At 32.8% G+C, this 27010-nt stretch overlaps 2 protein-coding genes across 5 annotated transcripts; both read right to left on the reverse strand.

The window, feature by feature from the left end:
* Nucleotides 1-4831: 4831 nt before the first annotated feature.
* Nucleotides 4832-9478, reverse strand: LOC140841091 (monocopper oxidase-like protein SKU5). Its single transcript, XM_073208282.1, has 9 exons — nucleotides 9081-9478; nucleotides 8244-8353; nucleotides 7859-8129; nucleotides 7636-7774; nucleotides 6996-7362; nucleotides 6108-6473; nucleotides 5944-6022; nucleotides 5316-5518; nucleotides 4832-5229 (listed from the first exon to the last, which is right to left on the reverse strand). Exons 1-9 carry the CDS (start codon nucleotides 9213-9215, stop codon nucleotides 5130-5132), a joined length of 1770 nt encoding a protein of 589 aa, XP_073064383.1. The 5' UTR covers nucleotides 9216-9478; the 3' UTR covers nucleotides 4832-5129.
* Nucleotides 9479-14323: 4845 nt separating this feature from the next.
* Nucleotides 14324-19251, reverse strand: LOC140841092 (probable trehalose-phosphate phosphatase F). 4 transcript variants are annotated; one of them, XM_073208283.1, is made up of 13 exons: nucleotides 19093-19251; nucleotides 17174-17232; nucleotides 16613-17090; nucleotides 16379-16519; nucleotides 16201-16272; nucleotides 15960-16082; nucleotides 15805-15861; nucleotides 15592-15693; nucleotides 15410-15487; nucleotides 15231-15300; nucleotides 15058-15128; nucleotides 14885-14977; nucleotides 14324-14705 (listed from the first exon to the last, which is right to left on the reverse strand). In XM_073208283.1, the coding sequence occupies exons 3-13, from the start codon at nucleotides 16901-16903 to the stop codon at nucleotides 14649-14651; spliced, it is 1155 nt and encodes a 384-aa protein (XP_073064384.1). In that variant the 5' UTR covers nucleotides 16904-17090; nucleotides 17174-17232; nucleotides 19093-19251; the 3' UTR covers nucleotides 14324-14648. The 4 variants fall into 4 exon arrangements, with proteins under 4 accessions (XP_073064384.1, XP_073064386.1, XP_073064385.1 ...); XM_073208285.1 differs by lacking the exon at nucleotides 19093-19251 and adding an exon at nucleotides 17900-18011; XM_073208284.1 differs by lacking the exon at nucleotides 19093-19251 and adding an exon at nucleotides 17745-17893.
* Nucleotides 19252-27010: the final 7759 nt, after the last annotated feature.

Below are 27010 nucleotides of genomic sequence, written 5' to 3' on the forward strand. Positions count from 1 at the left end.
GATGAATATGCAGTCGACCGTCTTTGGTCCAATCCGCTCTTGTTTAGGCTTTGGTATTTCAACCTTAGCTAGACACCCCCACACTTTGAGATACTTGTAGGAAGGTTTGTGACCTTTCAACAATTCATAAGGTGATTTGTCATTTTTCTTGTGGGGTATCTTGTTCAGGATGTGATTAGCCGATAGTATTGTTTCCCCCCACAAGTTTTGGGGTAGTCATGAACTTATCAACATAGCATTCATCATATCTTTTAGAGTTCGATTCTTTCTTTCGGCAATGCCATTCGATTGTGGTGAATAAAGTGCAGTTGTTTCATGAATTATACCCACAGATGTGCAGAATTCATTAAACGGTGCTCCGTATTCGCCCCCTCTATCGCTTCGAACTCTCTTTATTTGTTTGCCTAGTTGATTCTCAACTTCGGTCTTATAAAATTTGAATGCTTCAAGAGCTTCATCTTTTGACCTCAAAAGATATACGTAATAGTACCTTGTATTATCATCAATGAATGTCACGTAGTATCTTTTTCCTCATCTAGTTGTACAAACTTTAAATCACCAAGATCGGTGTGTACTAGTTCTAGAGGAGTTGTACATCTTTCAATCGAGTGGTAAGGCGCTTTGGTCATTTTTGCTTCAACACATATCTCGCATTTGTGTGTTGGATCGACGTTGTGTTTAGGCAATAATTCAAGTTTCATTAAACATGCAAGGTATTAAAATTTACGTGTCCTAAACGAACATGCCATAAATGAGAACACTCAAGCAAGTAAATAGAACTCTTGTCTTTATTACTTTCAACAACATTTTGGCGTATAGCCATTACATTCAACTTGAAAAAGTTCTCATCGAGATATCCTTATCCAATAAAATGACCATTCTTAGTCAATACAACCTTGTTAGACTCAAATACTAGTCTAAACCCGTGTTTGACCAACAAAGACCCCGACACGAGGTTCTTTCTTATGTCCGGTACATGAAGTACATCAACAAGGGTTACTTGCAAACCCGATGTCATCTTCAGTATCACATTTCCGGTGCCCACCACCTCAGATGTAGCGGAGTTCCCCATGTGTAGTTTTCTCCCGGTCGATGGAGTGTATGTAGAGAACATCCCTTTGTCGGAGCATATGTGTCGAGTTGCTCCCGTATCAACCCACCACTCGTTGGGATTTTCCACCAAATTTGTTTCCAAAATAACTGCAGACAAATTAAGTTCAGAAAAATCAAATGGTACCGACCTTTCTTGAACTACGTTGGCTTGAGGATTTCCCTTCTTTGGCTTCCTACAATCCTTAGCCATGTGATTTGGTTTTCCGCAGTTATAACAAGTGCCTTTGAACTTCTTCTTGTTTGATGGTTGTTGGCCTTGTTGTGGTTGCTTTTCAAACTTCCTTTTCTTCCCTTGAGAATTTGATTCAACAATGTTCACCCTTGGTGACATCTTACTTGCCTTGGCCTCGGTGCTCTTGTTGTCCTCTTCTATCCTCAATCTCACAATGAGATCCTCCAATCCCATGTCCTTTCTTTTGTGCTTCAAGTAATTCTTGAAATCCTTCCACAACGGAGGGAGTTTCTCGATCAACGTAGCAACTTGGAAAGACTCACTTAGACTCATTCCTTCCGCATGAATCTCGTGCAAGATAAGTTGTAGTTCTTGCACTTGACTCATCACAGATTTTGAGTCTATCATCTTGAAGTCTAGAAATCTACCAACAATGAACTTCTTCAAGCCCGCATCCTCCGCTCTGTATTTCTTATCAAGCATATCCCATAGTTCTTTGGCGGTCTTGAATTGACAATACACATTGTATAATGCATTGTCAAGTCCATTTAGGATGTAGTTCTTGCACAAGAAGTCACTTTGGTTCCATGCATCCAAAGCGGCCCTCATGTTGGTGTCTGTCTCGTTTTCAGCAACGGTGGGAGGATCCTCCTTCAAGAACCTTGACAAACTCAAGGTTGTGAGATAGAAAAGCATCTTTTGTTGCCATCTATTGAAATCCGCACCAGAAAATTTTTCTGGTTTTTCTCCTTGTGCAATAGTTGGATGTGGTGTTGTAGATAATGATGCCATTGAGATTCTTCTTGCAAATAATCAAAAATCCGAAATTCTTCTTAAGCTTGTTGTTTGGGTATTCAAATATGAGGGAAAAACAAGAAGAAAACAATGGAAATAACTTTGTAGAGGCAAGTGTTGAACACTTTTTCCTTAAGAAGAATTTGCCCTCACAATGTGCTAGAGTTTGTGGCAATCTTCTCCCAAGATACAACTACAACACTTGAATAATGAGCACTCAAATATTCAAGTTCTTTCACAAAGAAATGGATGAACTCTCTCTTGTTGAAGAAAGGAAGAAGGAGAATATGCTTATGATGTTATGATAAAAAAAAATGGTTTTGATTTTCAAATAATCATGCATTTAATGTTTTCCATGTAAGATAGATGATCTTTCAATCATAGGGGTGTCCCTTGGCACTTGTAACTGATCACAAGCATCAAACAATGCCAAAGAATGAAAAAATGTCAGAAAAATTTCGAAGGGACGCGTCCGTGCGCACGCTGCCGAGCATTTTCCTTTTGCATGGCTCGCGCTCGGGCGGTGGTACACTACCGCTCGAGCGCGGCATCCTCTGTCCAAGCACTCGGCGTGTTGCATCTTGGCGCTCGGGCGGTCAAAAACTACCGCCCGGGCGCCGCATCTTCTGCCCGAACATTTTTCCTGTTGAACATTGGCGCTCGGGCGGTCAAAACCACCGCTCGGGCGCCACACTCTCTGCCCAACTTTCTCGAATTTCACATGTAGTCTTATTTTCGTGTCCCGATTAATACTTTCATAATCATATCAAATTATATATCAATAATTATAGATTACTAGGATTAAATTTCCGGGCATTACAATATTCGTTCATTAAGCTTCGTTCGAATTTTTCCAAATCAAACACATTGATTTACTTGCTTAATTTTCATTCATTAAGCATCAAAATTCCAACATATAAATCGATTGGAATATAATCATTTAGTCTCACCGACATGTTTTGCAGCAGTTAATAATGATAAATAGTGGTTATAGAATAAGAGGATAAATCGTCTTAATTTTAGATCGATTAATAATTTGTGTAAATTGAACTTATTTGATGGATTGCTTGATATAGAATTTGTTAAGAATCATATATGTTCTGCTTGTCGGTTAGATAAACAGATCAAATGTAGTTTTTCAAAATAAAGATAGAAACTGATAAGTAAATTATGAAAATTATTGCATATGGATTTATTTGGACATACACATATAATGAGCTTAGGAAGAATGAAATATATTTTTATTATTTCCGATGAATTTTTCAGATTTACTTGGATTATATTTCTAAATGATAAAGATCATATTTATGTCCAACTGATTAGATTTCTTAGACGCGTTCAAAATGAAAATCAGTTTCAGTAATCAAGATCGGTGGTGATCGCAATACTAAATTCACTGACAAAACTTTTGATGCATAAATATATGAACGTGGAATTCAGCGTGAGTATTCTGTAGCTAGAATACTTCAGTAAAATTGAGTTGTTGAATTAGAAAATACTTTTTTAAAAAGAACTATAATATTGAAAAAATTGAATTTACTCTCGTTTTTTCTTATTTATTCGGAATCACATATTTGTAACAAAAAAATTACGTTATTATTAACATTTTTTAAAAAACAGTTGAAAAAATTATAAAAGAAAAAGTAATAAGAGAGACTTCGTTTTACCCTCACAATATATATTTGTAACCAAAAATAAAATTGTAACTTTAAATTGGATTATTAATCACATATTTTAATGTAAAAAATATAATTTTGATTTTGAAATAATTAAAATATAAAAATACTAATTTTAAAAAAAAATAAGTTTTTTTAAATAGTGTCATGGACTAAAACAACGTCCATAATATATTTAAAATTTAAAATATATTATTTACTATATTATATTATTATTTTATATAATATAACTGCTTTTCGGTTTGATCGATTAAAATTATTTTTAAAGTAGATCGTTACGATATGAAAACATCGATTTAGATAATATGAAATTTGTAGAATATTTATTCTACATTAAAACATTGAAATTTGTCAAATTTGTTATCGCAAGATCAAGTTATCACATAACATTAATTACTTAACAAACCAAGTACACAAATCCTCCATTTGTTACCATATCAACTTATAAAAGAGTATTTTGTAAGACGATCTCACGAATTTTGATTTGTGAAACGGGTCAATCTTATCGATATTCACAATAAAAAATAATATTTTTAGCACAAAAAATAATATTTTTTTCGTGGATGACCTAAATAAAATATGTGTCTCACAAATTAAGATCAATGAGACCGTCTCATACAAATTTTTATCTTTATAAAATCACAATCAAGAGCGATGTACCTCAACCTTTTCCATTGGGTAATTGGGGTTTGCATTATTTTTAAATTTTAAGCATTTTTTGGGTATAAAATGTAATATAATAACACAAATATTTCTAACGTTCCATAAAAAAAAATTAAACTTTATAAGAGAATGTTAAATAAACTAAATAGAAATTTATAAAGAATAAAAAAAACAAAGCAAAGTAATTATTCTATTTATTTTCAAATGTTTTGAAAATATTTTCGAGATTTTCGCAAAACCATGTTACAATAAGATATGAAATTACTCTATGCTAAAGGTCCGACTCAAATAATAATAATAACAAATTAGAAAGTTATTTGGTAAAGTTCATTATGCAACAAACAGACTCAAATGCCAAAAATATACCTTATTCAACTTGAAATATGAAACACCATAAAACGGAGAGGTCACCAAGAAAATAATAAATCAACAAATATGGATGAAATGTATCAGCAAAGTACTGTTCTTGATAACTAAAGAATGATACAGTCCCACCAACAATGAAACAATACACAATTAACCTAACTCAGCACTGAAAACATGATCCCAAATCCCAATAAGATGTTTAACCTCGACCCTTGCCCCTGCTAAATCCTAACCACAGAAGGTTGTTTCGAAATACTCGAAAAGTCGTAAAAAAATTCGGTAAACCGGGCCAGCTCAATTCAGACATCCTAAAACACAACAGATACCAACTGGAAAAAGAATTCTCAAGCCAGAACAGAAATCAACGTTGAAAACGCCACGAGCAGAAAAATATAGAGCTTGGTGGAGGAGTGAAGTTTTGATTCTGCAGAACCTTTCTGAGGCCTGCAAGTGAACAGTAAATCTTTAAGTGTCAAAGATTTAAGGGGATTCCATGATCTAAGGCTAATTCGAATTTAACCGTTCCATACTTTTGCAATTTGCTGAGAGCACCGCAAAAGAGAGCATTGTCTGGCAAGGGTAGTTCTGTCTTGTTACTGGTATCTTCGGGATTGGTGATTCTCATGTATGTTTCTTGGCCAAGATACCATCTGTCGAGATTCTCAGTTCTAAGATTCCAGACGCCAACATTGTCCAGAGACACATAAACAGCAGTCCATCCTCCAGAATAAACCTGTTCATAAACGAATGCAGATGTGGTAGAAAGCTGAATGGTGTTTCCGATCAGAATCATGTAGATGCTAAGGCATAAATTATAGCCAATATGAAAGTGACAATCATTCTTTTCTGGGTGAACTTTGCACAAATCCCCCTATAGTACAATCCAAATATGAAAATAAAGACCATCCTCTGTAGGTTATGTTGATCATTATGTTTTCCATACTTTTGAGTTTATTATAATCTTGAGTTTGAGGGTCCACATGTGATTTCACAGTGTTTAAACTACCATTGGCTGCCGATGGAAATGTATGGGGAGAATTTGCTATTATATTCTGCACTGGAGTTGAATCAAGAATAAAGCAAACACTAACTGGAGCCCAAGGGGCTCTTGAGTGCAAGCCAAAAAACTAAAATCGAAAGGAAACTATTTTCGCATACCTGAACAGTAGAGCGAGATATGGCATCCCATCTGTTGTATGAACCTCGATTATTCTCAGTCCATTCACCAAATCCCATCCTGCATATCCATGTTCATGCATTAATTAAATCCTAAGATCCATTAATTCTCCAAGTACACATAAGACTTCAGATTAGAACACTACCCCACGACAAAGAAGGAATAACCATCCAAGTGAAAGGTCTGAATAACAGTGTCATTGTTCTGCAATACTATCTCGATAAACCCCTTGTAAGTAGCATTGATAATAGATCTATCCAGGCTTGGTGCTCTGTCCCGAGGCTTACTTGGAAAATCGAGCTTGTAGGCACCCTTCACCTTGAATTCATCAGCAAGCCGTATTGGTGTTTCGGGATTGGCAAATGAAATCCCGTTATATGTAGCTCGAAGTTTCCCATCAATAATCAGTGGTGGCACACTCTTAAGCACATAAGAGTCAGTGACATTGATTGAACCATAGTGGAAGGAACCTTGTGGATTAGGTCGAGCTCCACTAGCAGTTACATTTTGCCTGATGAACGAGAAAATAGAGACACGTAAACCAAGACAGATTTCAAGATATCAAGGTCATTAAATGTACAATAAAATACATAATGGGGGATATGAAATCATTTAGGAAGTAGCATCAGTCTTTTCACACAAATTGGCGTGAGAAGGAAGTTTGAATATTTATTCCAAAAGATTGAACTAACTTGAATGAATCAACTTTCTTTTCTTTAGTGTTATCAGAGTATAGCACACCATGGGTTTAGTTTAGGCTATATCGAGAGTAGTACTCCCGGTATAATATCCTTCAAAGGATATATGGGTCCCAAGGGGTTTTTGTTTAGGACAGATACATGATTTAATGCCTCCTAGCATGTGCTTAAAGCAATTCCAAGAAAACATATGTTACCTTAGAACATGAATACGAAATAAATGTGTTTTTTCTAATCCAGTTGCAACCTTTAACGAATCTTAATTCCTCTACGAGCACAAACAAACAAGATACATAACTTAATGTGCTTAAAAAAGAAGAGAAAATTGTGGGCACCTAATCGACATGGCCTGGTTCAACGCATATGATGGATCAAAAGCATCATTCGGAGGGTCTGGGAGGGGACCTGAGGCCTTTCCTTTTGAGTTGGAATAACTCAGAACTGCAACACCCGTCACTCTTTGCCAGAGTGATTGATTCACATATCGAGGACTAGCCACAATGTAATAATCACTGCTTGCATTTTGATCCATACTGACCAAAAAACTGAAAGACTGACCAACATGGATATCCATGCTAGTGTAGTTCTGCTGTGTTGTGTAGTAGCCTTCTGTTTCAACCAGAAGCAGATTATGGTTCTGAATTCGAAAATTCAAAGACGTAGAGACTCCAACATTATGAACCCGAAGTCGATATGTTTTTCCTGCAATGTGCAGATGATTATATAAAAATTAAAAAAACAAACAAAACAAAACTAATGTAGCTCCCAAGATAGAACGCAGAGAATCTCAAACTAAACATTGATAACACTAATGTCTAGGAGATTCTAAAATAAGTTGCAAAATAACATTCATAAAAGACTTAACATTTAGCCTTGTCATTTGTAATATATTATGGCAGATATTATAGTGCAAGATTCAAAATTAAAATTAATTAAATCGCCACTGATGTCCAAGGACTTGTTTAAGAAACCAACCAGGATCCACTTTAATGGTCTCGTGATCAATTCCATCAGGGACAAGGGTAGTGTTGTATCTATAAGGTCCCTTTCCGTTAATAAGAACTCCATCTGGCATGCCCAAATCTTGTCCTTTGTCAAGTGCTCTCCGTAAGGCCTGATATTTCAAGCAATGATCACTCTTAAAAACCTTACACTCTTAAACGAAAAATAAAATTCATGCAGACCATATCATACACACCGTGTGATTACGCGTATACCAGTCACCAATAAAGATGATTATATCCCCATCGGGAGCAGAAAAAGGAATAGGAATAATTTCGCGATTTGTCACGATAAATGAACCAAATCCACCGGATGCTCTCTGCAGATGAAGTGATGGGTAGTAAAAAAAGCTGCCAATCTGATCCTTGGCTTGAAATTGGTAAGTCCAATTCCACTTTGGAGGAATGGGACAATTAGTGCCCAAAACGCCATCTTGCCATGAAGCACGCCGCATCTGTATTCCCGACCTATCATCAAAATCACAGCAATCAGATCCTTGAAGGATCAAAATTTAGAGATTCAAATCTGGTTCACTTTATAATCTATAAAGCATTGTGGTCCATACATTGTGGCACACATACCATGTGATTAGGAGACTCTCATCCAATTTGTTTCTGACATTTACCACAACGTTGTAATTGGTTGTGACATTAAGAACAGGACCTGGGAACTTCCCATTAACAGCAATTACCTGCGAATGAAATTAACAGCATAAAAAATTTCATCTTCTTGAATCAGAAGCGTACCTCACATGTAAAAAAAATTGAAGATAAAGATGGAAACCGCTACCACAGAAGGCTATTGATCTGTAAATATTTATCATTTTCTCACTTCAGAAGAAACAAATAGACAATATGAGTCCGGAGGAACAAAATTACAACCAAATACATACCCAAAGCTAATTAAACACAATATATGGCTTCAAGTAAAGGAAATTGAACGGACAAAGTAAAAATCTCCAAATCTATCTTGCTTTTCAAGCAAGAACTTAAAAGTGTAACCCAAAAATCATCAAATGAAACTAGAAACAACAATATCTGCTAAGTCTTAATTTCATCTCTACAAATATATTTCAGAGCAAAACACCATAAGAACTCCTTAACTTAACATTTGTGGGCCGCCACCAACTTTTCATTTATCAAGCCAAATTCTCCGTCGGCCAGACAAATATTAAACACAACAGCGAGAGTAAATGGTTTCCGGGATACAAAATCGGATAAAGCTAATCTAAAAAAGCGCTCAACTTCATTTGTACCAAAACTCGTCTCGAATCTACAAAACCAAACTTTTCAATTCTTGATCCATTCACATTTCACACAAACATTCAGAAAAAACAAGGCAAGCCCAAAAGATGAGCAAACAAAAGTTACCCATTTCCAAATCTACACTCAAAAACAGAAAAATAAACACCATTTCACCTGTTGAGGAACACCAAGTGGAGAAGCAGTGATGTACGAGAGCACCAACTCAAAGTTAGCGAATGGGTCCGCACCAAAACACACTCGCACCACCAAACCAGCACAAATCAAACACAACCAAGTAACAGAACCCATCACGGAACACAAATTGCCGCAGTTTCCAAACTCCAATCTTGAAAAAGGTGGGGTCAGTGTCTGTTAATTATCACGTGAAAACAAGCACAGAAATGAGTAAAATGCAGCCACGGGCACAAGGATAACAAAGGGTGAGCTTCGACTTTGACAGCAAAGAAATGCAGGGAGAGTAAGTAGAGGCTCTGGGTGTCTGTGTGGCCTTGTGCTTTGCTGTGAAATGGTGCCTTTGAATTCCGTAAATCCCTTTGTTCAAGAAAAGTGGGGCTGTCATGGGGGCGTTTTGCTTTACCGGTTACTTGTTAAGCCCGTCGAGTTGTGTGTGTCATTTGAATAAGAAGAAAATGGTTAGTCACTATATTAATGATATGAAGAAAGTTTTGATACAAATGATTTCACTAAATTGACGCATTTTCCCTTAAATAAGTCAAAATCTAAGTTTAGAGAATCTTATTTTTGGTTTTATTCAATCTTTTTATTTAACGGTTTGTATTTTTGTGTTATTGTCATTGGTTTATAGGTATAGACCAGGTTTACTCATCTTATAAAAATAATTCCATCATTAAATTTGTTTACAGAGAGACAACAAACAGTCAAATAATACTTGCTTTCTAAAAAAAAAAAAAAAAAAAAGAGAGAGAGAATGATATTGTTAAAGTTGTCGTCTGTGTTTGTCTATTTTATGTTTTGATCATTTCAAATATAGGTTTTGGTCATATAAACTTTTTTTTTTTGAGGAAAACTTGTAATTTTATTAAGATATGACAGAGTCTGGATTTACAAGTTTTACTAACCAATAAGAAAAACTCCCATTCTTCCAAACAAAAAGATCGGGAGAAAAATAGCAAAAGAAGCTAGAGCATGTGCAACCGTATTGACAGATCGCCTAACATGAAAGATATGTCTAATGCCATTTTGCTCAAGAAGTCGTCTAATGGAGTATTGACGTGATGTCATCGTACCAGACATCCGTAATTCTCGATATCTTTTCATCATTTCTGTATTTTTTGTTGTCACTTCATTATTTTTGCAACAAATGACCAAGAATAAAAAGGTAATCAAAACTTATATGACCACAACCTATATTTAAATACTTAAAAGACCAGAACATAAATTAGGCAAATTTAGATAATCATTTTGATTGTTTTTCCTTGAATTTATATTTATTCAATGCCTAATCTATATATAAAAAGTAAAATCTCATAAAATTTTCTTTATTATAGGTAGACATAATTAAGTTGCGTCAAGAAATCTCCAATCTTGATAAAAAAAAATGACATTATTAAGTATTTTTTAGTTCGTGAGAAGAGATGATGATTAACTACAAGTCTACAATATGATATAATGATATATAAGTTTAATTTTTTTTAGAACTTAAACCAAATATTAGTCGAGAAAAAAATGCGTAATTAATTAATATTTCATCATTCCTATTAAACTATGTCTAAAAAAATTTCTGTTCTTTATGTTATTAAATATTAAATTTTAAATCTATGCCACTCGACCTCGAACCAGTGAAGGATAACATGGAATTATTGTTTTAATCTATAGCATTTGAAATTTTTAAAAAAATTAATATAAGGAATTAGGTATATAATAATATAAATTCATAATTATGTTACTAGCTGGTAGTTCGTATAATAGATTTGAATGAAATAAATTAAATATGAGAAATCGCTTGCATTTTAGACAATTTATGGAGAATTCCATCCTTTAGCTCCACCGCTATCTCAAGATAATAATATAATTATTATACTCTAAAATTATTTTTCTCAATAATCGCACTTCTTGTAATTCATAATAATCGAACACGTGACTATAACTATGATATCAATTGTAGGACCAAACTTTTTTCAGATTTACCGAAAATTATAGCTAAATATAACTACACAACTCAAATATATTAAATCGTACAACAATTCCAATATCAAATTCCAATTGTTTTGCTCGCGAAAACAATTATTAAGACTCCAATAATAATGTTTTCCAACAATATGCCACTTATGTAACAAAAACGTGTTCACTGCATTAATTATCTTTTATTATAATTTATTTTTGAATTATTCATTAATGAATCATAACGTATCTAACTTCTCCATAAAATTCTTCTTTTAAATTGGCTTTTATCATCAAATCACGTATTTAAAAGAAAATATTCTTTAATCAATCGCTCTCGTATTAAAATAATGAATATATCTATTGTGAGATAGCCTCACGAATCTTATCTGTGAGATGAGTAAATCATATATTCACAATAAAAAATAATACTCTTAGCATAAAAAGTAATATTTTTTCATAGATGACCCAAATAAGAGACACGTCTAAGAAATCCGTGAGACCATCTCACACAAGTTTTTGCCTAAAATATTACTGCAATTAATATTTATTGTAAAGAAATAAAATTTATATAGTTTGAGATTTGATAAAACTTAAAAATACCTAAACAATAATATATAATTAAATAAACTTTATATCATGCAAAATCAATACTAGATTGCATTTCATGTATTTAAAATAATAATATAAAGTACCAATTCATTATTTGGTCCAATAACTAGTAGATGTGGACGACAAGAGTCCGAAATAGGAATTTTAAATTGGCTCAAAGGGAAACAGGCTATAGCCGGTTTCCATGAACGATACTCAATCGGTAGGCGGCAGATGTTGCGGGGTTATTCTAAATAAGACTACATACCTAAAACCAATGGAACAAATTTATTTTATCTTACATGGTTTAACATTTATAAGCTTTATTGTTATTGTTATTGTTATTTCTATGACAAGAAAACCGACTACTGATGTCTTTCGATGCATATTGGGTAAACTTTCGAACTAATATAATAATATGAAAATTACGTTTGTCAAATAAATCACATTGGACAAGTCTTGTATGACAAGCTCACCTGAAAAAATGTTGATTGTAAGAATAAAAAATATAATCTCCTCTAGTTATATCGAAATTTTTTTTTGTGCAAGTTTATTTTAGGTCAAGTTTTTTTTATTATACACGTGTCATGGTTTAATTTAGTTAAGTTATAAAAATTAGTTAAATTTCTACTTATATTATTAGGAAATAATATATATACACACACACATATATATATATATATATATATATTCATGTGAATATCGTTGAAATGATAATCACATATTAAAATTAAACAAAAACTTGTGTGAGATGGTCTCACGAGTTGTATATTGTGAGACAGATATCTTATTTGGGTCATCCATTAAAATATTATTTTTTATTCTAAAAAGTATCGATATTATTGATACGTCTCACAGATAAAATTTCATAATACCATCTCACAAAATACCTACTATTAAAATTGTGTATGTATAACTACTTTAGAAGAGACACTTTAGTTTGATGGGAATTATGAGGTTGTAATCACGCCAGTGGTGGTGGTGGTGTAACGTTCGGATTTTCTGAAAGGAAATCACATGCAAGTTCGTGGGCTCCACTTCTTAACACACGATTTACACGGGCCCCGCCAATGATATATATATATATATATATATATATATATATATATATATATATATATATATATATATATATATATATATATATTAGTTACTCTGCACACGCGTTACGTGTGTACAATATTTTTTATCATTATCGATAGATTAAAGTGAAAATTGACAAATTATGGAGGAACTAAATTTATATTTGAATGATTGAAATAAAAATAAAAGTGTGTGTTGAAATAAAAAAAAACAAAAAAACAAAAGTATAATATTACTATAACTGTAAGGATAAAATTGGAAAAAAAAGATAGTGTCTTCTTTGCCAGTTTTTATAAAGTGCTCAACCTTAATAAATAATAAGTATAGATATATATATTTATTATTATATTTTACTCTCTCTTTCTATTTTAATCCAAACAATTTGGCAATTTGCATGGTTGGCAAATTTTGGCTTTTAATTTTTGTTTCCTTTAGGTCGGATGGGATAAATAAATAAATAAATAAATAATGTTATTTACTATTCATAATTTATCAGTTATATTTTTTTTTCTATTTTATTAATTGGGAGAAAATGAATTATTTTAGTTTTGAGCAAGGTTCTAAAAAACGTAAACACCCGAAGCACGGATGTCGAGCTTCAAACTTTTCAATCTTAAGCGAGATTAACACAGACTTAAGCGTAAAAAAATATTTTTTATCTTTAGTGTAATTGTAATTATCTCAAACCAATAAATAGATAAAAGAATACATAAATATGATAAATTTAAGTTTAATGCATTAATTCTCATATTTATGAAAGCATAAAAATCTCAAAATTACATTTTTTATTTGTTTTTGTAATAGACCACAGTAAAAAAATACTAAATATTTGTCAAATCATTATCAGACATGCTTAATCATAATTAAAATTCAAATAAATAAATAGATACTGTTATTTACTATTCATAATTTATCAGTTATTTTTTTCTATTTTATTATTTGGGAAAAATGAATTATTTAAGTTTTGATTTCCAATATTTATATCTCCTAGATTTGTCCATGCTGTATATTAAGGTTCAAACCCAATAATTATAATTTATATCAGATCGAATGTTATTTGTTCGATTCTTATAAGTCATAAGTTCGTGCAATTTTCGACAAAGATCATTATGAAATATTAATGGCAAAAACTTGTGTGAGACGGTCTCACGGATCATATTTGTGAGACGGATCTCTTATTTGGGCCATCCGTGAAAAAGTATTACTTTTTATGCTAAAAATATTATTTTTTATTGTGAATATGGGTAGAGTTGACCCGTCTCACGGATCTTAATCCGTGAGACGGTCTCACATGAGAACTACTCAACATTAATTATCTTGTTCAGATAACGATGGAAACATGTTGTTTATGTTTTTGTATGGTTAAAAAGATTTGAGATAAAATATTTCTTTATAAATTTAGTTTTGTAAACGAAACAAGATGTCATACTCAATGAATCCTATATAAAACACATGTATGTTATAGTTTGTGATATTCGTCACCAAAATCATCATTTCCAATTGATAAATATTTCAGTATGAAATAAATTTTGTACAAATTCAGACAGCACGAGATTATGATATTATAATCACACACGAAGAAATAAAATTATTAGAACTAATAAAACAATATCATATTTCTTATTGCTCGATTCGATTCGTTTGTACCTAGGAACCAACCCAAAGAAGAATGGACAAAGACTAATTACATTATAACAATCAACATATGAATCCTCGAAGCTTTCCCTTGGGAAGGACCTTAAAAATCAACAATGGTACGAAAATTTGAAATATATGGAACAAAATACAAACTAGGGAGGAAAAAGGGTACGGGCATCCTTGGTACTTAGAAATAAGCACCTCTGCTCCTTAACCTCTTGAAGTTGTTATTTAACTGTTCCGTCATCTACGTATACGTATCACCGAGAACGACGTCGTGTTCAAACGTCAATATATCACGTTTTGCTTCCTCCATTTCACCAGGGTCTTGAGGAATACCATGACCTGCATATGATGAAGAAATAAGGAGAAATCTTAGTTCTGAAACATTTTATATTGCAATCTTGAGATTATTTACATATAAGAAACATGACATTTACTTTTAAACTTCGTGCTAAAGAAAACTATGCGGAGAAAAGGAACGTCGAGGTTGACGCGAAATTCAAGAAAAGATCTTGTAATACCTCGGATGGATCCCTGAGAGAGTAAAATGCATTGCTCTCCTTAGGCAATGAAGAAACTATGATACCATAGCCTCGATTAGCCTCTCTCAAAATCTGTACATTGTTAAAAGTCTAGTTCAGAGGTTTTTTTTTGTTGTTACAGAAAGCTTTTACAAGAGTTTGATATATCAGACCTTGAACGCATCTTCGTCGGTACGATCATCTCCAACGTATATTGGCAGAATCTCATCAGAGTTCATTAACCCTGCAGTTTTATGTGCATTGATTTCTTGAGATGCTTCACACGAGACAAAACCTTTTAACACTATAAAATGTCTTGTTTTAAGGATATAGTAAAGATTCTCACCGAGTGATTCGAGAAGAAATTCAACTGCTTTACCCTTGTCCCAGTCGAGGACTGGTCGGACTTCTAAAACCTATATCATATCCGAATCATCAAGAAACTAGAAAGCGGGAAAAAACACTCAGGAATAGGGAAAGTACAGAGTCGGGATAATTAACAATATGGCTGGCTTGTAAAACTACCTTCCGACCATGTGTTAGTCGCAAACGAGGATATTGTTTCAGAACGTCGTTAACATATTGACCAACTGTTGTCCAACTCTGTTAAACCGACACAGAAAAAGAAACACATTTTATTGGTTGCAATAGAATAAGATAAAAAAGCACTTTATTGAACGACTAAAATTTTGAAACCCATTGTATACCTTCTCATCTACATTACGGTAGTGCACTGATACACAGAACTTGTTGTTTTCAACTTTCGCACCGACTATGTCTTTAGTAATCTCAACAAGAGATCTAAAAACCTAGGTTTAGCAACAAAACAAAGAGATTTCAAAATACAGATAAAAAAAAAACCATCTTTCTTGAACTGATGCATTAAATGGAAAATGATGCCAAAGTTGTTACTAGCATACCTCTTCAATCATAGGTAAGAATTCACTAGCAGGCTGAAATAAATTAACTTCCTTGCCCTATATCACAGATAAACTTGTAAACAATTGGTCCATAAATGAGCGCAGAATCGCTTGAGTTTACAAATTCAGGAAAGATGGATTTCTCAAACCATTACCTGCTTGTCAGTAGACCTAATACAATTCTTGTAATCACTGCTAAAGGGCCGAACCGGGCCCATGATATCCATACCATGACTTCCGGCATAGTTAAGTTCAGTTAGTCCTACAAACTCGTATACCTGAATGAATGAAATGAGACACGAAATTTAAAACTTCGAACACTGATTTTTTCACATAAATGTTGATACATTATAACAAGGGTGCAAAAGAAATCAATCAAAACCAGCCAATTATTACCTTGTCTCGACTTCTTCCACTGATAATTGCCGTGGGAAAATACTTGGCCACATTGCTGACAGCAGCACGCATCTGGAAAAAAGTCATTCAAGATTCAGAAACAACTCAAGGAGACGGGGTCAAAGGCTGTTTTATTGGTAAAGAATTCTGTACTTCTGGACGGATACGAAAACGGTACCGCATTTGACATGAAAGCGTGATCAGGGTTGTCCACTATAGGGGATAAAGTCCCGTCATAGTCCAAGAATAATGCTATTCTCTTTCCTTTTGCACTGTTTGCTATTTGCTCAAATGAAGTGAGTGCTGACGGGTATTTAAGCTGCAGATCCAAACAGTAGATTACAACACGACACTCCTTTCATCATCGTGATAGCATTTTAGCGGAAAATCATAAGGGCGCGAGGAATTTTACCAGCCAGTCACGGTAAGCAAGATCAGAGTCACTTAAAGTAGTCTCTGTATTCGACTCTTTTGTTAACCTATTATGAGTTGGAGATGATGATTTCATAGCATCAAATAGGCTTGACCGGACATCATCGAGAATTCCCGACTTTTTCCTCGGGATAGTTAGGAATAGATTTGAAGAGAAAGCAGGGCCATTGGTTGGGTATGGCAGTACAGCTGGGTGGATGCCTAATCTAGAGTTACTCATAGGGGCAGTATCAGCGAGAACAGGGGACGTATGATTTGATTTCAGATCCATTGAATAAAGATTTCAGGTTCAAAAGTATGAAATTCCAAATATTTGTTAGCAGGTAGAATCAGATCAAATAAGATTATTTGCAAAATATTGAAGTCAATTTAACCAACAGTTTTGTCAATAAAGAACCACTTTTTCAGAGTATATTTATCACTGCTGGAGGGAAAACGGTCCATCAAGAAGAAGATTCCTGGTAAATAATAATCAAAGCGCATGTTAATTAATTGATAGATGAATTTTAAACGTATCTAGCACATGTAAGTCAAATCTTACTCTTGCATTTCTATTACTTCTAAGTCGTTCCAAAGGTTCCTGTCAGCGAACAGAAAGAACTGCAAAATTTCAAAAACTGAATTTTCAGACAAAATGTGATTATGCATCATGAGTTTGCATCAAGACACTAACAGCTTGTAATCAAAAGCAAAATATAAATCAATAAACCATGAAAAAATGAAGGAAAAAAAGAGACATGTACCATGCCAGATCAAAAGAAATTATTTTAAAAGTAAAGATACAAAAAACATACTTGAATGGATGTTTCTTTCCCGTCATTGTGCTTAAATATATGCATTCAATAACTGTAATATAATAATACAGTAATATTGTAGAGCTACCATGACCATGTGGAAACCATGAATGAAAAAATAAATGACAAATTAGCACATCAGCGGCAGATAATTGACATTTGAACAAACCTTAAGAATCAGAAACTAAGACTATCTGACGCAAAAAAATGAAGGAACACCAGATCAAACTTTGATGTCCCATCTATCTCAGGAAACTAGCAAAATCATATAAACAACGAGTTGACAACAAGATGAAAAGATTTAACACATATTGTTACCAAAGAACTTATGGCTTTCAAGTCAAGAAACTTGTTCCTTTATGCAAGGAAGGATAATAACTAGAGAAAGAATCCAGTAATTCAATGACTTTGAATAAACATTGTCTGAGAATTTGACCACTTGAATGCTACTGACGCTATGAAGATCCACTCACAGAGTTCAAAGACTGGTAGACAGAGCTGATAATTAATTCATAAAACTTGACAAACAGTGGTTTGTAGCTGTATTATGTTTTCCTAACCAATAGCATACAGAGGAAAGAAAACCGTGTACAACCACATATTATTGGTCCTACCAAGAAACAAGGGCATCATTAAACATATGGACCCGGCTTCACCAAAATTAACAAAAATGCAATAAACCATGTTATTCATGAAAGTTTATGAGGAAAAAAATCGGGTGGATGTCCCTTTAACGTTGTCACCATCAGAGATCACAGATGCAAATTAATTAGTCCATCGGTGGAGCAGTTGGTCAATAACTTTCATGTACTAATTTATTATTTTGGCCCCTTCATCGCGGTTTCGTAGTGCTCACTAGGTAACAGCTTAACATATAAAGATGACAAAATAATTTCGACAATGAACCAGCCGACAACTGAATGCCTGAATAAGACTACATATGTATAAATTGGAGAAAAATATCAAATAATTCACCTTATCTTACAACACTAACACAACTATAATGCCGACATATTAGAATCCTATTCAATCTGTCTTGTCACAACTAGAGAAAAGGAAAGAACCAAACTTAAAGTTGCAGGACAAAAAAGGTGGCAAATTCAAAACATGATACTGAAAGAAAATGTTGAGAAACACATCGAGTGTTTCAAACCATACCAAAAGGAAACAAAAACACGGTTTAAATAAAAGAGAGAGAAAAACTATTCCAGAAGAAACTAGTGCCAAGATTTTCTCCCATATTGTTTTCAGCAAACATAAGCAGAACTTTTTCGGAAGACGAAAGAGGAATTATGGGCAGCAATAATTCTCAAACATTTCGATTTAAGGAATGCATTAGATGAAAATTTGAATCTTGAGGCATTTCTAAACCAGAGGGAAGGGAAAAAATTTCAGAACACAAATCATACGAGAGGTTCAAACCTTTCCAATAAGATTCAAAAGAAAATATTTATAAACCAAGCCCGAAAGACATGATTTTGTAATCATATTTTTCCAACCTGCTCAAGAAAAGAAATGCTATAAAGAAATCGGAAATGCAGATAAAAACCAAAAGCAATGCAAGAATGCAAACAAAAACGAATCGCATTTCAAGAAACACAAAATCGCGCACACAGTCAAAGCTCAAATATCAAATTTCCAGCTCACAAAGCAGAGATGACGTCACCTTCCCAAAGAACAACTCCTCCTCGAACAAAGCGCAGAAACCCAGAAGGGAATTTCACGGGAAACGATGAAAATGGGTAGAAATTGAGAATCAGGGTGAAATGCAAGATCACGTGATGAAAAACGAAGCGGAAGGGGAAAGAAGTGGAATTCCATTTTGGCAGCAGTATAAATAGGAGGAACTGAGGAAGGGGGAGACGTGGTCACGTGGGCACGAAGGTGAGAGGAAACTGCGGGGAACTGGATAGTTAAAACCGGAGACAATTAAAGCACGCCGCTGGAAAGTTCCAATACTGCACGCGATTTCGTTTGACCGCTATGTAAATTACGTGCCAGTTTTGTGTAAATTTACTTTCTTCGTAAATATTGTTTTGACCAATTAATATTTGACTTAATAATTGGTCGGTGAAGTCGATGACTTGTAGTACATCTCGAATCAAAATTTCAAATTAAAATAATATTTTATTTTCATGAATTCATTTTAAGAAACTTCACCCCAACTAACAAAATCAACTAACAAAATTTTATAGAAAATTAAAAAGTTTGAATTTATCAAGATTGAAATGTATCTTCATTTTATAGAGTATATCTCTTGTGAGACGGTCTCACGAATCTTTATCTGTAAGACGAGTCAACCCTACTGATATTCACAATAAAAATGTAATACTCTCAACATAAAAAAGTAATATTTTTTCATTTATGACCCAAATAAGATATTTGTCTCACAAAATACAACATGTGAGACCGTCTAATATAAATATTTGCTCATTTTATATATTATTAATACTAAATGACAGTTTTTTATACTATCATTTTATTATTATTATTATTTAACTCTTTATTTTTTTTATACATATTAGACAAACTTTCAGATTAACGCGATAACTTGAACCATATTAGATAAGTAATATACACTAATATTAGATAGGTGAAATATATTAGATAAACTATGTATGACAAATTCGTTCTAGAAATTATTGTTAAGAGTTATTTTATTTTTATTATTATGACACACATGTTGTGTATTATTATTATTATAATTATATTATATGCTATTAAGAAAGAACCCATCGGTTGATTTCATTCTACATGTAGGGACACTACTTACATGATAGAATCAAGGGTCCAAATTTAGCCACACATACACGGGGTCCACTAATTTTTTTCTAAACTCACATATGTGTGAATCTTGTTCATCTAAATTATGTGAAGATAGTGTCCTCGACTTAACCGAAGCCACAGGGTGTTTCAACTATATTATTATTATTATTATTATATATTGGGAAAGAAAAGCGTGCAATAAGATTTGGGGCCCCAGAGGAAATCTTTGTAAAGGGTAAGACGTGGAATTACGACTTTAGGGGGATAGTTGGCGTGAAGCCACGGGTGAACCGTGTCAGTAATGAGTCGACCACGTTAAACTGTGGGCTCCTTTTTTTTATTTTGGTCACTTTCAATTCCAGCTGGATTCTTGTCATCCGACAAAACTTGCCGCCCAAGCCAACCGGAGTTAGGATCCAAAAGTCTATGTGACTGGCTTCGCTTCTTATATAGTAGAAAAGATGCATTTTTGGTTAAAATTGAATCCAACTTTATTAAATCAAATTAATCAAATATTTTTTCAAATTAATTCATTTTGTTGAGTTATTTTGGTTGAAATCAGTATTTTGATCATCTATAAACTGTTATTAATGTATGTCTTTATTTGTCAATGGCAAAAACTTGTGTGAGACGGTCTCACGGGTCGTATTTTGTGAGACGGATTTTTATTTGGATAATCCATGATAAAGTATTACTTTTTATGCTAAGAATATTATTTTTTATTGTGAATATGGACAAGGTTGACCCGTCTCACATATTGAGATCCGTGAGACGGTCTCACATGAGACCTACTCTTTGTCAATATATGCTCTTTTTATTTAAAAAAAACTTGATAATTTTTTTCTTTCATTCCTTGAGCTACGTAACTAGAAAAATCCAATCATCTCTAAAATTTCCAACAAATATTTATTTTCAAATCTCATGATTACTCCATTTTTTTAATTCTAACTAGAAAAATAAAAATAGAAGAACAACAATAACTATTTTGGCAGCAGTGGGTGTGTATGTATGTGTGTCCATATACATATACATATATATACATGTGTATATATATGTATATATTATGTGGCGATTTTTGTTTTAATTTAAGTTCAACCCGAATATTTTTTTACAACGTATGAACTCGCACCAGCTATAATTCCTTGAGCACGAGATAAATTCTCAAATAGCCTGCAAAACACATTAGTTAGATAAACCATACATAACAAACTCTGTTAGTTGTTCCACATCGATTAGATAAAATCCCTGAGAGTTGCATATATGGACTTCGACAATCCTCCCCTCTTGAGCTAGCTTTTGGGGTTAATTTAAATCCACATTTCAATTTTAACATGGCCTTCTCTCTTGACTAGCTTTTGGGGTTAAGTTAGATCTAAGTTTCAATCTTAACATGGTATCAGAGTTCAGGTTCTATCGTTATGTGTTGGACTGCTTGTAGTTAGGCCACATGTTCTGCCTATAGTTGAGTTATTTGTAAACTTCATGCTCCAGATGTTCATTTCTGGGTTTAAGGGCGGTGTGTTAGTTATCTTACATTGGTTAGATAAAATTTCTGAAAGTTGCATATAATAGACTTGGACAATCCTCTCCTCTTGAGCTGGCTTTTGGAGTTGAGTTAGGTCCAAGTTCCAATCTTAACATGATATCAGAGCGTTTTGGATGATATTCGTTCCCAAGTAAAATGTTTGAGCTCTTCAAATCACGGTATATAATAGGCGGATTCATCTTATCATGCAAATACTCCAACCTTTTTGCGGCTCTAGTCATTGGGTACTCAGGCGCACAATATCTATGTGTGCCCATCAACCTGGTCGAAACATGTGTCTGATCACCCGAAGGACCAACTTTTGTCAAACTGAAATCAGAGAGCCGTGAGGTTGAATTAGGTTTAAGTCTCAATTTTAACATAGTTATTGGATCATTCGTAAATTTCACGTTCCAGATGTTCATTCCTGGACGTGAGGGGGTGTGTTAGTTATCCCACATTGGTCGAATAAAATCGCTGAAAGTTATATATATGATCTTGGACAATCTTCTCCATTGAGCTAGTTTTTAGGGTTGAGTTAGGTCCAAGTCCCACTCATAACAAACTCTCTATAGTAAACTCAATCCAAAAAATGTTGACAGAGAAAATCGAATTATTGATTATTGATTAAATACTCACCTATTTCATCTAACTTAAACACGTTTGGAGAGACCGAATATTTCTCTTATTTTAGTTGGTTTATCTTACTATTCTATTAACGGAGTGAGACGGTGGCTATATGCATATTAATTACATTGACTACCACACATTTTTAAACCAGAATATGAATATGAAGTTTTTATAAATAAGAGTCAATTATAAAGTTTTCTTATTTTTTATTTTATCATAGAGTCTATTATATAGTTTTGCTCACACAGGCTTGTTCTAGTTAAGAGACAACCGTTGTTTTTATTTATTTATATAATTGAATAAAACTAACATATTCTAAATCACTCATGCAAATTAGGTATAATAATATACAAGGGGAAATACATATGATACTTACGGAAAATTTAGGGTCCGATTACAGTAAGTGTCACTAGTCTAGACGCAGATTTCGAAATTGTCCTGAGCCTGAAATCACGAATAAGACCGTTAAAAGTGGGCTAGGAGGGTGTCTCGACGTAGCCCCTCCAACGCTCAAGTCAGAGAGACTAGGGATGTAAATGAGCCGAGCCGAACAGTATCAGGCTCGGGCTCGTTACGAGCTTTTGGTTTCGAGCTCGGGCTCGGCTCGTTCGGAAGTGATGAAGACGGTTTTTAAGCGACACACCGTCGCTGATTAAATCGGCGACGGTTTTTAAGCGACAAACCGTCGCTGATTAAATCAGCGACGGTTTTTAATGACAAACCGCCGCTAAATGTTCAGCATAGTTTAGTTTCATTTGTTAATCTGCGCGGTTCATCTTATTACTTCAGCATGAAATTATTTTTCTTATTTTTTTACTTCGTCAACATTGATATACCGAAGTAAAATATAATAAAAAAAATATAGTGAAGCCCTGTGTTTTTAAACATCCGAAGTAAAATATATTATTTAACTTCGCTTGTGTTATTACTGAAGTTATTGGTAATGTATTACTTCGTAATTTAATATAACTAAGTAAAGATACGTGCGACGCACGTGAAAATACATTTCTATTATCAATAATTGTTCTTAAAGAAATGAGATCAGAAGAGATTAATTTACTCAAAAAAATCAATAGAAATTTAATTTATCAAAATCTCATGATAAATTAAATATAAAATCTCATTAGATAATAACAAAATCTCAAGATATAATTGTTGTAAATATCGCAATACTATATATTAGTTGTACCTTTAGCATTATCCGTAGGAAATTCAATGTAATATAATTTATACTATATGTATTATAAAATGATTGTAAAAGATATTTGTTTAAAAAATTTTATGTGTTATAAATCTAACGTTATTCTTGATTGGAAGGATTTCAAATCCATGGATTTCAATACATTCAAATGTATTTTTGTTATTTAGATATGTTACATCATAAACTTCAAATCCACTCATTTCATGTTTATATAGTAGTATTTCATGTTAGTTATGATATTGTTCAAGTCCACCAAATAATAATGTTATTTGAAATTTATTCTACTTTATATAAATAATAATATGTAAATAAGTAATGTGTAGATTCAAGATTTGATATATTGTTTCATTGTTAACAATAAAATTATAATTCTAATCCATAAATTTGAAATCAATTTATCCAAGCACAATCTAAATAAATTAATAATTGTTGAAAAACATATTAGTAATAAATATAATAATTTTGTATAAATTAGACATTGGAGAAAATATAATATAAAATTGATATCACAATAGGTATTAAAATTAAATTTGAGAGAAGAAAAAAGTATAATACATAACGTTGACCACTTATTTTATCACGTGTTATTGATTTATGGAAAATAAAAAAATAATATACATAATATATTCTAAACCTTAAATTAAATTATTGCGTCAAATTTTTTCTTCTTTTATATTTTCAATTTATATTGCTTTCACGATTTTTTTGTCATCAAATTTTTCTTCTCTTTGAAAAACAATATTCTCGCCATCTTCATTAGCAAATCTTATGAGAAGAAATGTGTATTCTTCTCTATTTGATGCATCTACAAATCTCCACACAATTAAGTGTTTTGTAGAAAAAAATTTGTTTCATCAAGCAAATAAAATCAAAGAATTTTGTTATTTCAGTATTCTACAAATGACATTTATTTTTTGTAAATATTTTAACTTAATCTACAAACAAATAAAATCAATGAATTTTGGTTATTCTATCTTCTAGACAACTGACAAAATATGATTTAATTAATATTTTATTATATTTATCAAAAAGTGTTCAACTCTTTAATGATATAACATATTTATGCAATATGTTAATACAAAAATTCAAAATTAAGATAACATAATTTTTTTTTATATTTCATACTATATTATTGGAAATATTAAATTTATATATATTAATTTTTTTTCTGAGAAACTTCTTGCATATATAACTCATTCAAAAGATTATAGATTTACAAAATAAAACAAATCATATTCAATTTAATATTTTGTGAAAAATATATGTTTACTTCATCTAAAAGCAAATAAAAACAAATAACTTTGACCTTAATTCACACTTTTATAATATGTATAGATTTTTAATTTTTAATTTAGTATTATTTATCATACATAATTATTTTAATATTATAACTAATTAATTATCTCAAATTCGAGCTCACGATCTACCTAAACGAGCCGAGCTCGAACCCGAGCTCGTGAACCACTTAAACGAGCTCGAGCTCACGAGCCAGCTAAACGAGCCGAGCTCAATTTTGAGCTCACGAACCTATTATCGAACATGTTCACGAGCTAACGAGCCGAACATCATTAATCTCAAGCTCGGCTCAACAAAATTGTCGAGCCCAAAATAAGGCTCGGGCTCGGTTCGATAAGCTTAACGAACGAGCCCGAACGAGCTTTTTAACGAGCCGAGATCCGAAAAACTCGCGAACAGCTCGGCTCATTTACATCCCTAAGAGAGACTGAGGATATAAGAGGAAAGATCAGCTAAGAGCGCTGCTGAAAAATAATATATTGAATAAATGAATTAAACACTCAAACATGATATTTATAGGAGAATATCTGAGCCCTTGATTAGACTATTTTCCATTTGACTGGGATGAGCCAGGGGTAGTGGGCTCATCAATGAGATATCAACATACATACAATATTCCTAGATATTAATTATAGAATCTACACATTTTCACACATAACATAATATTCTAGACAACTGGTGATCAATTATGACAAATCCGCACTTAATTACCTTTACTCCGACTACTTAGACAAAAAAAATTGTTGATATCCGACATGTGCTTTCGGTTCAGCAGGTGAAGGAACATGAGCTATATTTGGGGCTACCGATATTCTCATTGCGCAATAAATGACTTCCATTTTTCATATCTAGGCGAGCAAATCTGTCAAAAAAATCCATAGCCAGAGCTAAAAAAATTTCTCTATGGGCGGACGAGAAGTGCTCATTAAATCAGTGTTGCAGGCTATCTCGTCCTGTGTTATGCTATGTTTTCATAATTTATGTTTTTGTCTGTCAAGGAATTCAAAAACTCTGTGCCAAAATTTTGGTGGAATCATTGTTTTCAAAATAAAACTGGACCGAAATAGACGGTTTGACTGGGAACCGATAACTGGTCCGGTGCAAACCACACTAATTGATCATTTTAACGGTCAAAATCGATCAAATCGATTCACTATATTTTTTTTTATTTTTTTTATAGTTTTTTTAGAATTTAATTGTATCTTATATTTAAAATATTGATTTTTTTTGTTATATACATGTATGGGTGTGATTTATTTGAATTTTGAACTTTGTTAAACATATTATTTTAGTAGTAATAGAGTCTATTTTATTTGCAAGTTTTTTTAAAAAAATATATGTAATTATATTTTATATTTTGATTATATGTATGTTTTTGTTTGATTTTAAATTTTGGTAAATATTTTTATTATTATTTATGTACACATTTAATATTTTTTAAAATTTAAATATGTTATTTGATATATTATTATATTGTTTTATATATTATAAAAGTGTTCCTGTCCGACCGTCCGGTGAAGTCGGTCTGACAAGTTGAACCATTATTTTAAAATAGACCAGTTCAATTAATCACTTGTCCGATCATAAAAACAGTGGGTGAAATGATAACAATGGAAAACAATGAATGCATAAGTTGAAATGAGCATGACTTTGTAAGCCAAAGTGTTATTGTAGCTTGGGTTTCCATAATCAAATTGTTTTTGATAAAGCTCTTGTGGTGACGCGAGTATGGAGAACTATGCATTTCCTCAATTCATTGATGGCTAGAGTTCTTAAGGTTAGATATTTTAAACATTCGGATACAAGACGCCGGCTTTAGGATCCAATCCTTCTTATATATGGCTCTTGTTTAGAGCACCTGCATTGGTGTTAAATATAACACCCCTTTAACACCCTCTCTCCAATGTGAGTGGGCGTTATAACGCCCACTCACATGAGAGAGGGTGTGGGGCGTTCATATATATAAACGCCCCTGTGTCAGTGTTTTTTTTTTAAAAAAAATTCGAAACTTAGCGACGGTTTGGTACAAACCGTTGCTATTTGCGACGGATTTTTAAAACTCGTCGCTAAACGCGGGCCCCACGCACATGATGAATTTTCCTTACTTAATGTTATTTAATGTATTATTTTAAATTTCAAATTTGTATGTTTTAAAAAAAAATCGAA

The sequence above is a fragment of the Primulina eburnea genome, chromosome 9 (assembly GCF_022965805.1).
Source record: "Primulina eburnea isolate SZY01 chromosome 9, ASM2296580v1, whole genome shotgun sequence".
Taxonomy (NCBI): Eukaryota; Viridiplantae; Streptophyta; class Magnoliopsida; order Lamiales; family Gesneriaceae; genus Primulina; species Primulina eburnea.